General features: G+C 38.4%; 1 protein-coding gene across 11 annotated transcripts in view; it reads right to left on the reverse strand.

Annotated features, from left to right (window-relative positions):
* Positions 1 to 13,584, reverse strand: part of LOC129780348 (high affinity copper uptake protein 1) — a 120,822-nt gene that overhangs the window by 17,543 nt on the left and 89,695 nt on the right. For all 11 annotated transcript variants that reach the window (XM_055788510.1, XM_055788509.1, XM_055788518.1 and 8 more), the window contains one exon: positions 9,754 to 9,987. In XM_055788510.1, coding sequence (XP_055644485.1) covers positions 9,754 to 9,975 — 222 coding nt within the window. In that variant the 5' untranslated portion in view covers positions 9,976 to 9,987. The remainder of the gene's footprint in view (positions 1 to 9,753; positions 9,988 to 13,584) is intronic.

Here is a 13,584-nt window from a genome sequence, read left to right on the forward strand (position 1 = left end):
GTGCGTGCAACTGACCACCGATGTCCGACTTCGACTGCGATGGCGACAAATCGGCGATAACTGAAAGCCGGCTGGCCTTGCCAGGCTTTGACGATTCAGCCTTTCTCACCAATTCCGAGTTCACACTGCGTTCCACGATATCTCGAACAATTCGAAAACGCGCGAAAAAAGCACACCCGGGCGACAAAAAAAAATAATAACAGCCAACGGTAACCGAAAACAATGCTTCAACGGAGACGCTCACAGCACACGACCGGTTACTCGAAGCTTATGCCGAAGAATGCGCGTCACACATTATCATGCAGGGTATTCGGGTTCGATTCCCGTTCCGGGCAGGGGATTTTTCGACAAAGAAATTTCTTCCGACCTGCACAGTGATCACGCGTATTCTAGAGCTTGCTACTCAGGATACATTCAATGCGTGTTATTTGGCTTATGAAATCTCAACTAAGTATTAATAAATGACGCAAGTTAATAACTACGTTGAGACGGCGAATGTTCCACTGGGAACGTTAATACAATTCAAGATCTTCCGGTTAGAAGTAGTCCTACGTCAAAAATAATTTTTTTTTTTTTTTTTTTACTTGTTCGTCTATCGCACGAAATGTATGAAGATTTATTCACATCAAATTTGGAATAAATCAGTTCAGTAGAACTTGAGATATTGTGCACGCTAGCTTGAAAAAAAAACTAGTTTCGAGAAAAACGCGTTTGTTTGTTTTTTGTTAAGGCCGTACTAGATTAGATACCGCATCACTAAAATAGCCATAGTTCGGTAAGTAATGGGATTCTTGAGAAGCCATTTGAGCTTGAGCTTGAGCTTGGGTAGACTGTACTATTCGTAGTTGCTCTCCGTGATTGACCTGAACCAACCAAATTGCACAAAGAACACACAGAATGACGCTTGGGACTAGCAAATCATTCTCGTTGTGCACGCCGGCCACGTTTTTACAGTCACCAGGGGAAGGGAAGGAATATTAGTATGATATTCGCCGCCCGATGGCCAGAAGGGTCGCATCTATAGTGTTGTTCCCTAGCGTGGAAGGGATAGTTGTTAGTGTGAATGGTTAAGAAAAATCAGGATTCACTGCGGTAAGTGATGTGATTCTAAAAACGTGTATCATTATGAATCATTTTTGATGTCATAAACTACCCGAAATTTGTAAAATAAAAACTAGATTGTTTGTATTTTTCAGGTTCCTCTTAACGATTTCAAAAATTAATTAAGAGTAAGGATTTGAATTTTAGATTTACTCTCGAAAAATGATCACCTTTAACACTTACATTCTATCTCCTCTCCAGGAAAGCTCCTAGTTTATGATTTCTATTGAAATTGGAATTATTTTCTTGATCCTATTGAAATTTCAGGGATTTCAGCTCTCAAATTGAGAGAGTTAATTGACATTTGAATTTGTGTAAGTGTTAATGTTATCGCGAAGCTTTTCGCAAAAACTAAAGTAATGGACATAATTGCAATCAGGAAGTGTGTTATCCAATTGAGCTAAAAAAAATCTGATTACACTTTACATGTGATGAAATGTAGTGTTCAAAAAAAAAATGAGGTTGTGTTCGAGACACGACCGCATTATTGACGTAGAACTACGCTGTGGTTTAATTCAAGTCGCTTGATTATAACCTCGGATATTACTTTAAAATGCTGCGAAAATTTTGAAATAACCATTCTACCAGTTTGGTCGCCCTGAAATGTTTTTTTGACGTGGGACTACGTCTAACCGGAATATATGGTGGGTAAAATAAAAACCTAAACACTGAACATGCAGGAAAAAATGAAAGATTTCGAATGCCTATAACTCGAACATTTCTTACTGGATCGGAAAGATGTTTGCATCAATTGACAGGGAATATTTCTACGCATCTATCGCAATTAATAAAATACAATGTTAACTGCTTGAAAAAAGGCTGAATATTTGCCTCAACAGAGAATCATTACTAATACCCTAGCGTATAATTTCCCTCCCGCTATCTCCCCACCTTGTTTTTATTTATCGTTACGACTGCATAATTTGCAACACCAAACAAACGTCAATCATAGCATAGAAAATTAGGCGATTGTTACATAGTTACAGGGCCAATGCACACGGGAGCAGATACAAATGGGGTTTCAGCGTAGCGAAGATGCACTATTTTTACGTACGGGTTATGAAACACGCACACAAATATCCATATACGATGGCTTGAAGCAACTAAATATACACACACTTATCTCTGTTTTGCGCTCTTCTCAACAGAAGCCCTTTCTGTTAATATTGCCAGTCTAGATTAGCTTAGCTGTCATCCTTTGTGGAGAGAGTTTTCCTACCGTCATGCGAAACCAAATCACTGACAAAATTCCAGAACATTTATTTTCTTGGTGAGCAGACGATAGCCTAGCTAGATGATTACCCACACAATTGTGTAGCTCAGAACCTTAATGCAATGGCGTCAGTTTGATGCAATAATTGCAATGGCAGAGACATCAGCGAGTGAGTAATTTGGTCGCGCTCACAGCTCAATCCGAAACGATGACGCAAAACAAGGAAGAACAAGCGATATTTATTGCTTTGAATACAGAACGATACTAAAAGTTTGCCTTCCTTCCTTGCTCGAGACTTTAAACTTCTTCAGTTCATTCATCTCTAACCTTCAAAAGGGCCCTTGGAAAACTTTATTGCCTAGAGAAAGACATTCGATCCCTCGCCGTCCAGCTCGTCCAGCACCGATGTTGTCCAGACGGTGTCCACACAAAGAATGAAAGTGTGCCTCAGCGAGATCCACTGTTTATACTCTAGGCAAATATTCCCCTTCGTTCTTCTTCTTTTCCTTTGTTAACGGAGACTTTACATATTACATCTTCCCCTCCGTTGCAAGTGGATAAGTAGTTCGTTATTAACAGCTCTGTTCGGGAAAGCACATAAATGGACAGAACAAATGTATGAGGAAATGGGAATGCTTACAATTTTCATCAATTTAAACCGTATACAGACTATGGGATTCTAATGTATAGCATATCGCCAAAATCCGTTCGCGGCAAAAATAGTTATTAACGTTAACTTTATTTCATAAAAACGTGACCTGTTTTCTGATTTGGCACCCTTAATGAAAGACGTAGTTCTACGTAGTTCGGTCAAAACTAATTCAGATGTACGTGGAAAAAAACTTAGCTGAAACTACAGTCTGCTCTCTCTGCCATGCTGATGTTTCCTCCGGTTGTGATACATTCACTATGACGCTTCAACTTCAATCTCGTTATAAAAAGAATACACTCATGTCCCTATTTACACGGTACTTGTTTTACACGATTTCGCTTTTGCACAGTTTATGAAATAATAAATTTTGAAAAACTTGAAGAATGTATATATGTAGTTCATATGAAAACAAGTAAAATAGAATCATATTTTTGACTACGAGTGCGATTTTATGTCCAGAATTAGCAGGTTATCAATTAACTAGCATTTTTGGAATCTTGATGTGTGATTTGTGTCAATTTTACAAACTCTTAGAATCCCAGGAATATCTTCAAAAATGAAAATTAAAGGAAAGTTATATCGGCTTTCGGCAGAAAATCTTTTCAATAAATTTAATGATAAATAAAGCAAAACAAATCTACGCAGCAGTTAATTGAATCCTTTATCACTAAGTCTGAAGTCGAATCTGAGATCTTCCCGAATTCGTCGACTGTTGAACCTGAATCGCACCAGGAATGCTCAAGTGATAAGAATGACTTTATACCAATCAGAAAAAAAAGACTGGTGATTTCTAAAATTGGTGATAGCGAATAAACTCATTACAATTTAGTTTCTTGAAGAATTCTTTGTTTTATTTGTAGCTAGAATTTATAATAAATTCCATAAGTAGATTTTTAAAATTGTTTTACTTGAATAAATGATTAAATTGAGCATATATTGAGAGTTTATTATTGAGCTTATATCGTGAGTATATTATTAGAGTTAGCATATATCGAGAGTTATATTATTATATTTTACACGGTTTTACATAGCAAAATCAGAGATTTCATTCTACACAGTTTTATCGGGAACCTATCTTCAGTGTAAACCGAGGGATAGGTGTAGGCACAAACACTCATACGTTGATATGTCCGAATCTACCAGACGAAAACAACCAAACCACTGCGCGACGGCAAAAGCAAACCGGGATTCTTGAAAAGCCATTTCGAGAGTATATTCTTGAAATTCTAAAGTTCAAAAATATGAAGAAAAAAATTTTTTTTTTAATTTTTAGACTAAAATACCACATTGATAATAAAATACCACATTGATAAATAAGTGATTAATCAAACGTTAAAAAAAAGCTTGGAGCAGATTGGTGCGGAAGCTCTTATGAATGCCGTACCTTTTTGGTTTTGGTGCAGGGTGTTTGTGTACGATTGAATCGCCCGTAACCGTTGTTGATTTTATACGTTGTCAACGACCACCAACCACCATTATATGGTGGTGTAACATATAAAAAAACGTGGCAGCAGTAAATGTCTAGAAGAAGAGTTACATACTGGCAATGAGGACACAAATATTGTATATTTTTCTCACGAGAACAAGAATGAATCATGTGGTTGACACATCTTCAGTTGTTTCTACAAACTCATGCAAACCCTTCGATCCTAATCAGTACCACTATTTAGTTCAAAGGGTTGGATTTTATGTATTTCCCTGTATCAATCATAATTCAATACTTATACTCATCCAATCACACACTTACAAAAAGAACGTTAAGAAAACTTTCAAAATATCCATTCATTCATTCATTGAGAATTGATTCAGATGCAACATGAAACAAATGGTTACTAAGTCAAGTCACATATATAATCCACGTCTAGTTTTTAAGCTGTAATTTATTTATTTCCTTTTAGTAAATCATTTTACTTTTGACGTAGGACTACGTCTTACATTAAGGGTGCCAAATTAGGAAACAGGTCACGTTTTACTTAAATAAAATTATTTTTTTGCTGCGAACAGATTTTAACGATTTGCAAACCAATCGAATCGAAAATTTTCTAAGATTTGTTTGGTATGCTATACATTACAATGCCATAGTCTGTATATGGTTTAAATTGATGAAATATGGAAGCATTCCTATTTCCACATTCATTTGTTCTGTCCATTTGTGCTTTCCCGAACAGAGCTATCAATAAAATAACCTCAACGGATACATCGATCCCACATCTGTAAATGTTACACTCGAACAGGTTTGGGTCAAGGTGAAGCTGCAATATTGCTCAATGAGTATCGGTGCTATTTATCTACCACCTGACCGCAAAAATGATTTAGCAAGCGTTAGTGATCATATTGAGTCAATTGCAGCGGTCTATTCCCGCCTTGAGGATAATGATCTTGCCATTTTGCTTGGTGACTACAATCAGTCGGGACTTGTCTGGAACACTCCAAGAAACGATCGTCCTTCCGTTGATGCCTTGCAATCTAGCATTTTTGTCGCTTGTGCTTCGTTACTAGACGGTTTCAGTTTGCACAGTTTATCTCAAATCAACCATATTACCAATCAGAATGTACGAATTTTGGATTTTGCCCTGGTGAATGAAGCTACGCTCTCACGATGCCTTCTCGAAGAAGCAGCCGAGCCGCTCTCCGTTCTTGACTCCAACCATCCTGCTTTGGAGTTGACAGTTAGTCTCTCACAGTCCATCGTACTTGTAAACATTCCGGATGAACCTGGACTTGACTTTCATCAAACCAATACTGAAGGCTTACTAGAAGCCCTTCGCCAAACTGATTGGCATTTCTTAGAATCCGCTGACGATATAAACGTTGCAGTTGATTGCTTTACAAGCTTGCTTAAAAGTCATTTGGTTGATTTCATCCCACTGCGCAGACCGTCTCCTAAGCCACCCTGGGGAAATGCACACCTAAGACATCTAAAATGTCTAAGATCGAAGGCGCTTCGAGTTTATTGCCGATCCCGGTGCTTATATACCAAGCAACATTTCGCGCGGGCTAGTGACAGTTACCGAATATATAACCGCTATTTATACAAACGCTACAGCATACGGACTCAAGAAGATTTACGTAGACACCCTGCACATTTTTGGAAATTCGTGAAGTCAAAACGGAAGGATAACGATGGGTTGCCCGCGGAAATGTTTCTGGGCAACGAGGTTGTTCATTCAACTGCAGAAAAATGTAGATTGTTTGCAACTCACTTCAAAAGCGCATTCAACGACACGATTTCGTCAAGAATCTTGGACGCTTGTAGAGATACACCAAGAGATGTGTGCCATCTGGGAAACCTCGAGATCACACCAAATCAAGTGAAATTCGCCATAAACAAATTGAGATGTTCGATATCCAGTCCTGACGGAATACCTACCTACATCCTTAAAAAATGTTGTGACGAGTTGGTTTCTCCACTCACGTCCATCTTTAATCTATCATTAAGGCAACGCTGCTTTCCCACGAGCTGGAAGACGTCTATCATGTTTCCTGTGTTTAAAAAAGGGGATCGGCAGAATGTTGAGAACTACAGAGGAATAACTTCGCTTTGTGCCTGTTCCAAGGTTTTCGAAATTCTTATGAACGACCTACTTTTCGACTCTTGCAAGAATTACATTGCCATGGATCAGCACGGGTTTTATCCGAAAAGGTCAACTACCACGAACCTAGTTCAGCTTGCCTCTTTTTGTATAAAAAACATTGATGCTGGTGCCCAAGTCGACACCGTCTACACAGACTTGAAATTTGCCTTCGATAGAGTTGATCATGGAATACTGTTGGAACGATTAGGGAAAATCGGTATCTCCGTGGATATTATCAGCTGGTTCAAATCATACCTAAAAATCGTAGGCTCACTGTTAGCATTGGGTCGGTAACTTCGGAACATTTCTCGAATTTATCTGGCGTGCCACAAGGGAGCAATCTGGGTCCCTTGCTATTTTCAATATTTATTAATGAGCTATCTGTCATATCGACTGTTTTACGCTGACGACGTCAAAATATACATGGTCATGAGGAGTACTGAGGACTGTTACGCTTTACAACGGCTGCTGAATCGTTTCACTGAATGGTGTACACGGAACATGCTAAGCATTAATAAATGCAACGTTATCACGTTCCACCGCAAGCTCAATCCGACAGAATACGATTACGCAATTGACGGACAGTCTCTCGATCGTGTATATCAAGTTCATGATCTGGGGATCATCCTAGACTCAGCATTCACCTTCCGATCACACTACAACGACATTATTTATAGAGCTAACCGCCAGCTGGGATTCATTTTAAAAATATCCCAAGAGTTTAACGACCCACTTTGCCTCCGGTCTCTATACTGCACTCTGGTGCGATCGATTCTGGAATTTAACTCTGTAGTTTGGTGCCCATACCAGTCAACATGGACCGCAAGAGTCGAAGCAATACAGAGGAAATTCGTTAGATATGCCTTCCGACGTCTTCCGTGGCGAGATCCATTGAACCTTCCCCGATACGAAGATCGATTCAGATTGCTGAGACTGCAGACACTGGAACAGAGAAGGAGTATTGACCAAGCTGTGTTTGTTGCAAAAATTTTCAACGGAGAAGCTGACGCACCGGAATTATTAGGACAACTTAACATCTACGCTCCTGAACGACTGCTTCGCCAACGAAACTTTCTGCTTCTTGAGCCCCGAAATACTTTGTACGGCCTCCATGACCCTGTGCGATTCATGTCGGCAAGTTTCAATGAAGTTTTCGCTCACTTTGATTTTGGCTCTACTGCGTCCGCATTCAAACACAGACTCACAGAACTGAATAGGATAAACCACTGACAACGACATTAACTATGGACAAGGGCCCAGTCCCCAATCAGTTTTTTGTTATTTTTTTATGATTTGACCACAGTTGACGCCTATTATTATTTACTTTTTTATATTTGTTGTGCTCAAAATGTGCTACTTTTTTATACTTATATATGTTTTGCATGTGAATGAAAAGATATGGGGTTTTAGCCTTCTCTTTTTGGTTTTTCCCCATCTTAATTCATTAAGACAACAAAAAGTCAGATGAATAAATAATAAATAATAATAATTAAAAAAAAAATAAAATAAAATAACGGGCAACTTAAGCAGCCGCTAGAATAGAAACAACGAAGGGGGATAGCGAAAAGAGAATATTTGCGAAGTAAACTCCTTCCTTGCATAGTAAGTAAGCTGTCGCTAGCGTATAAGTATTGCGTCTCCTCTGAGGAAAATTCTCAGAATCTTTCTGTGTCCGAAACAACAAAGGTCGCTTATTCTGCTCGTTTTGTGTTTGCGAACTGTGAACGCTAGCGAATATTTCACTTGAAGTGCATCTGGCATTGCAATTAACACAACCATCCTTTGTATGTTTTGCTCGTTTTCGTTGCGTGAAACTTAGAACTTGTTCATTTCTTGTACATGTGAATAGCAAACCTTCGATACTTTCAGTTGCCATTCGTATTTGCTCTCGTGCGCATCGGCTCTGTTCTGATGCAACAAGCTCCTAGCTTTGTTGACGGTTTTGACTGAGAGTCGAGAAACGATTTTTCATAAACGGGCATTCTCGCGATGTCGCCACCACTGTTTGCATCTGTTGGACGCGCGTTTGATGCTTGTTGAATGGCGATGCACGGAAGATGCCACTCGTTAAATACTCAGTGCAATGCGTGCATTGATATAAAGAAACAAAATCAGTATCAATGCGTGCATTGATATAAAGAAACAAATTGCAACATATGTTTTCGCAAAGGCAAGAAAGAATTGTTGCTTCTCGAAATGATTGTACATCCGGTCTCCGGAGCTTTTGACTAAAGAGTTATTTATGAAATTTCGACGGTCGTGTCTCGGATACAACCCCTCGATTTTTTTGTGTTCGTTTCGCCCAAGGTTTATACGTCGGGAAAACATGGTAAGTGGAGGAAAATTCGGAAAAAAGTGATGTCCCATCTGTTCTGCCGTGAGATCGTAGTAGGTGTTGTTAGTACAATCGAAATTCGCGTTGGTACATGTAGCTTCGGGTGCCGTTGGTTCGAAGCAAGAATTGGAATGGGAAATCTATTCATTCACCCTCCATATATACTTTTCATTATTTTACTCATACAGAACGCAGGAGATAACTCGTTCCTCAGTAACAGAGGGAAGTTTCCCATATATCTGACCCCGTTTCGACATCTTTTATCGTTCGTCGATGTCCCATCCAACGACCGATTACCGCACATCTGCCATTATCACTCGATTGTATCATTGATGGCGTGAACAGAGAATACCTAGCAATCAAACTGAACGAGTCTGTTCAGGGCCACAAAATTGTGAATAAGTTTAATAATGTATTTTTTTAAATATATCCAAAATCAGTATGAAACAAATAGCCTAACGTAGTCCTACGTAAACTATTCAGTATGGGTTTTTTCGATACTGTATATTCCAACGTACAGTTGGGCGTCTCGTTTATATTTTAGTTCAAAATTTCCCGTCAAATACCCGTTGTAAAGTGAACAAGAAAAGCTAGTATGATTGATTGAATGATTTTTTTTTATGTCTGTTATTCTCCAAACAACAACGTTCATTTGACCTGGCCTTGCTAAAGGCCAACTAGACCAACCATTAGAGCGTCTTGGGACTGAACTAACGATCATCCGCTCAGTAAGCGGACGCGCAGCCCTTTGGCTACGAATCTCTAATAAAATGAATGTGAAGTATACAGAAGCTAATGAAGCCACTTTCTGAGAATATCATGAAAATAATCACGCTCTTTTCAATCGATAATGAGTTTTAAATATTACGCAACATACCGCCATCGACATCATGTGGTGCACCATGCCCTCCATACTGCCATGTCCACCATGACCCACGTGGTCTCCATGAGCTCCGTGACCGATATGACTGCCTCCGTTGTCTATCATAGTCTCCGATGGGCTGTGATCCATTGACTCATGGATTATACCGTGTCCTCCGTTCCCAGCAGAATGATTCATGTTATGTTGGCTATAATCGTGGTGCTCCGAATGATCCATGATGAGTGATGACTGAAAAACAAAACGGAAGCATGAAAAACAAATTAATACCGATAAATCACGTTTCCCGAAACATGTACAGTTAGCGTCATGAAGTTCAAATGACACTGCTGTTGCTGAGAAGTCATGAAAAGCCACCACGATGGCACTGTAAAGCGGAATTCAATTAGTCCTCAAACGAATTCCTTTCACTGCGATCCAGTTGTTTCGTAGATTTAGTAACAATTTAGATAAGTAAGCGGATAAACGAAACGAAATTATCGAACTTATGGAATCATAATGGTAATGTCATAACACCGTAGCGAGTATTTGATATCATTTCTACAGACGGTTCATAATTGCCATCATTATCATTATTAAGCTAATGTATATGTATCTTTTGGTTCGCTGAGCATTTGTTGTTCCTACCCTCGGAAATACCAAACAAACGTGATGCTAAATTCAAGGCCGTCAGGTTTTATCGATAGACACCAATTTCTAGTTCCGTTCCGATACGTAGGGGAGATGCGGGTAAGACGGACAGTGGGGGTATAATGGACAGGTGATTGATTTGTATAGTTGCATTATGAAGCTCTAATTTCTGTTTCTCCTACATGCTATTTTATAATATTTAAACCATCCTGACAATGAAAACTGATCAAAAGTGGAATAGGGAAACAAAAACCGAAAATCAAACATGATTCCTCATGTGGATGTAATTTTTGCGGCTTCGATATTAAGCATTTTGAGCAGTTTAATTGCAAAATTGAATTCGCTGATGGTTATATTTCGATTTGTGAGTTGACAGAGAAGCGATTTTAGGTATGTACGGAAAATTAAACTCATTCGTAAGTGGTATATTTAAATTATAATCAAATTATAAATTATAATCAACATCCATAATCACATACAATGCATGATGGAAAGTGGAGGGAAGAATATTTAACATTTTTTTATATTGCTTCCTCTGTTTGTTCTCTTTCAGTTACTGGACACACAAACACTGAGAGAGAGCGAAATTATTCCTCTCGCGAGCGACAAAACTGCTACGCTTCGAATATTATGAACCTGTCCATATTATCCCCAACCCCTACAGGTCCATTATACCCGCATCGATAAAAATGTTCTACTTTCCGGCTCGTTTTAATTTCAGTAAAACATGGAAAAACACATTTTTTAAAACATTTAGCCAGTTATTTCCAAAACCAGTATATTGAAATGTAAGAAACTTCTTTTAAGTTTTGCAACACATAAGTTTCCAAAGATACAATTGAAGTTCTTCTTAACATGCCCGTCGTACTCATGTCCAATCACTGTTCGTTAGATCCACTACTCTTCCGTTTCAATCTTGCCAGCAGCAATCTCTGCGTTTGTGGCCAAGGTTATCACGACATCGAGCACATTGTTTGGTCGTGCGAGGTGTATCTGGTCGACAGATCGAATTTAGAAAACTCCCTTCGGGCCCGAGGAAGACAGCCCAATGTACCGGTGAGAGATGTGTTGGCTCGGTTAGACCTTGATTACATGTCCCATATATATGTTTTCCTTAAAGCTATAGATCTTCGTGTGTGATTGTCCCTACATCCTTACACCCTCCTTTCCTTCCTTTGCGGGTAATTCGTCCCCTTGCTATAAATAGTAGAATAAGTTGAAATGTAAATACACTATAGATATACGAATAGATTTATAAATTGAGTGTTCATCAACATTGTTACAATTTCCTTATATCCCATCCTTCTCCTAAAAATATGTCACCCTTCTAAACTCGAGTACACCGCGAGTAATCGGTTTTCCACCTTACTTACCATAGATGTAAGAAAATTGTTTATATATATAGTTTTAAAATTATATTTAAGAATTCGGCTCCTTTAAACTTAAGTAACTGAGCCTGTAAAAATAAACGAATTAAAAAAAAAAAAAAATGCCCGTCGTACCCCCACTTCCCCTCACTAGCATTATCTGTTCTGCAGGCTGTGTTATTTTATTCAGATGGTAATGGTACCACATGGATACCCCCAAAACAAACGCCTGTTGATACTGTATTCGAGATCAGATTATAAACTGACTGTTGACAATTAATATGTTTAAAACTTCCTAGAATTGTCGAATCTGTTGCGACTGCGATGGTATCCAATTCAGTGTACATCAACCGCGAATCTGTTTTTCCATGTGCATATATCACGATTCTGCTGTGTTATTATGTTATCGATTCGTGCTGCAATTAATCGCAATTGTAAATAGCTACTGCACTGCCCTTGGGCGATAGACAGACACAACAATGAATCATATCGCGGCAACAGACGACATTTGTATACATAATTTATTCGCAGAAATATGAGCAGCGTGGCTTCCGAAACCGAATAAAAATGTGTCTTACGGCTCAGTGCGGTCCAATAAACTTTCTCAAACCGCGGTTGCGACCTTCGTGCCAAATCACATCATCCCTTTGCCCAGCTACAATGCACTGGAATTAAGATAGACAACGCCATCATCGCGAAATGATACTTGCATTTTATCAGTCAAGAGTCCATCAACACGATGCAACGATGATACATCAGAACACAACGATATCTAATAGTGGAGCAAGAGAAAGCAACAAGTGAAAAGAGTGCAATCGCTCTTGTTGAGTTTTCACTCACTTGACTCCATTTGAAGAGTGTAATTTTATACTGAACTCAGCTGAAGTCTGATTACAAGCAAATCTGCGTGAATGAATAAAACTTTTTCCTTTGAAATAACTTGATTTAGTGGCCACACAGTATGTCAGGTATGAAGATATGGAACAGGTTTTAATACACAAAACAGAAGTTCGCTGTTATTAAACGCTTGTATTGGATATGTGGATTTCTTTAATTGTTTTATATACACAAATTCTTCGTGTTATGAATATAAAAGAAGGATTGAATTTTATATTTACTCCCACAAAGCCAGAAAACACTTTTCTCACATAAAAAGATTACATGTGTCCGGAATCTTTCAGAAAGTGAAAGATGATTTGATGAAAAAAACTCCTTCTACACATATGGTCAAATTCCAACAATGATAGAGTTACTTAAACTGGTTCTACTTCAAAAAGTACGCTGCGTAAGCAGAGGCGACGCGTGACCAACTGAGCTACCTGTTCAATTTCATTTACAACATTAAAACAACAGTATTGCGATGACAGATTTTAACATTTTTATTTCCCAACATTTATGTATACAGTAAAACCAGTTTTTGTGCGGTTTTTTATTCGAATTTTTTTGTGCGGTATTTGGAAGAAATCAATCATTCATAATAATCATAATAATCGTCATCATCGTCAATCGTCAATAATCATCATAATCGGTCATTTTTTATGTCTTTGATATGTATTTTATCGCTCTATATAGAGACTGTGTCAGTTAATTCCCATTTTCATGTTTTGTTTTGTTTGTTTTAAGGTGTTAGTAGGAGTTTATTGACAGGAGCAAAGAGTTGATTTTATGATCTGCGCAAGTGAGTAGACCGCTTATGAAAGTGAAAAAAGGAAATTGAATGTTGATCACGAATGGAATCATTAGGATTTGGGTTATTTTCTTAAGTATTTCTTTTATGCGGTCCCTATCCACCACATAAAAAAAAAGTTTTTTTCAAATTGTTTAGCGAACA

Source organism: Toxorhynchites rutilus, chromosome 3 (assembly GCF_029784135.1).
Source record: "Toxorhynchites rutilus septentrionalis strain SRP chromosome 3, ASM2978413v1, whole genome shotgun sequence".
Lineage (NCBI taxonomy): Eukaryota > Metazoa > Arthropoda > Insecta > Diptera > Culicidae > Toxorhynchites > Toxorhynchites rutilus.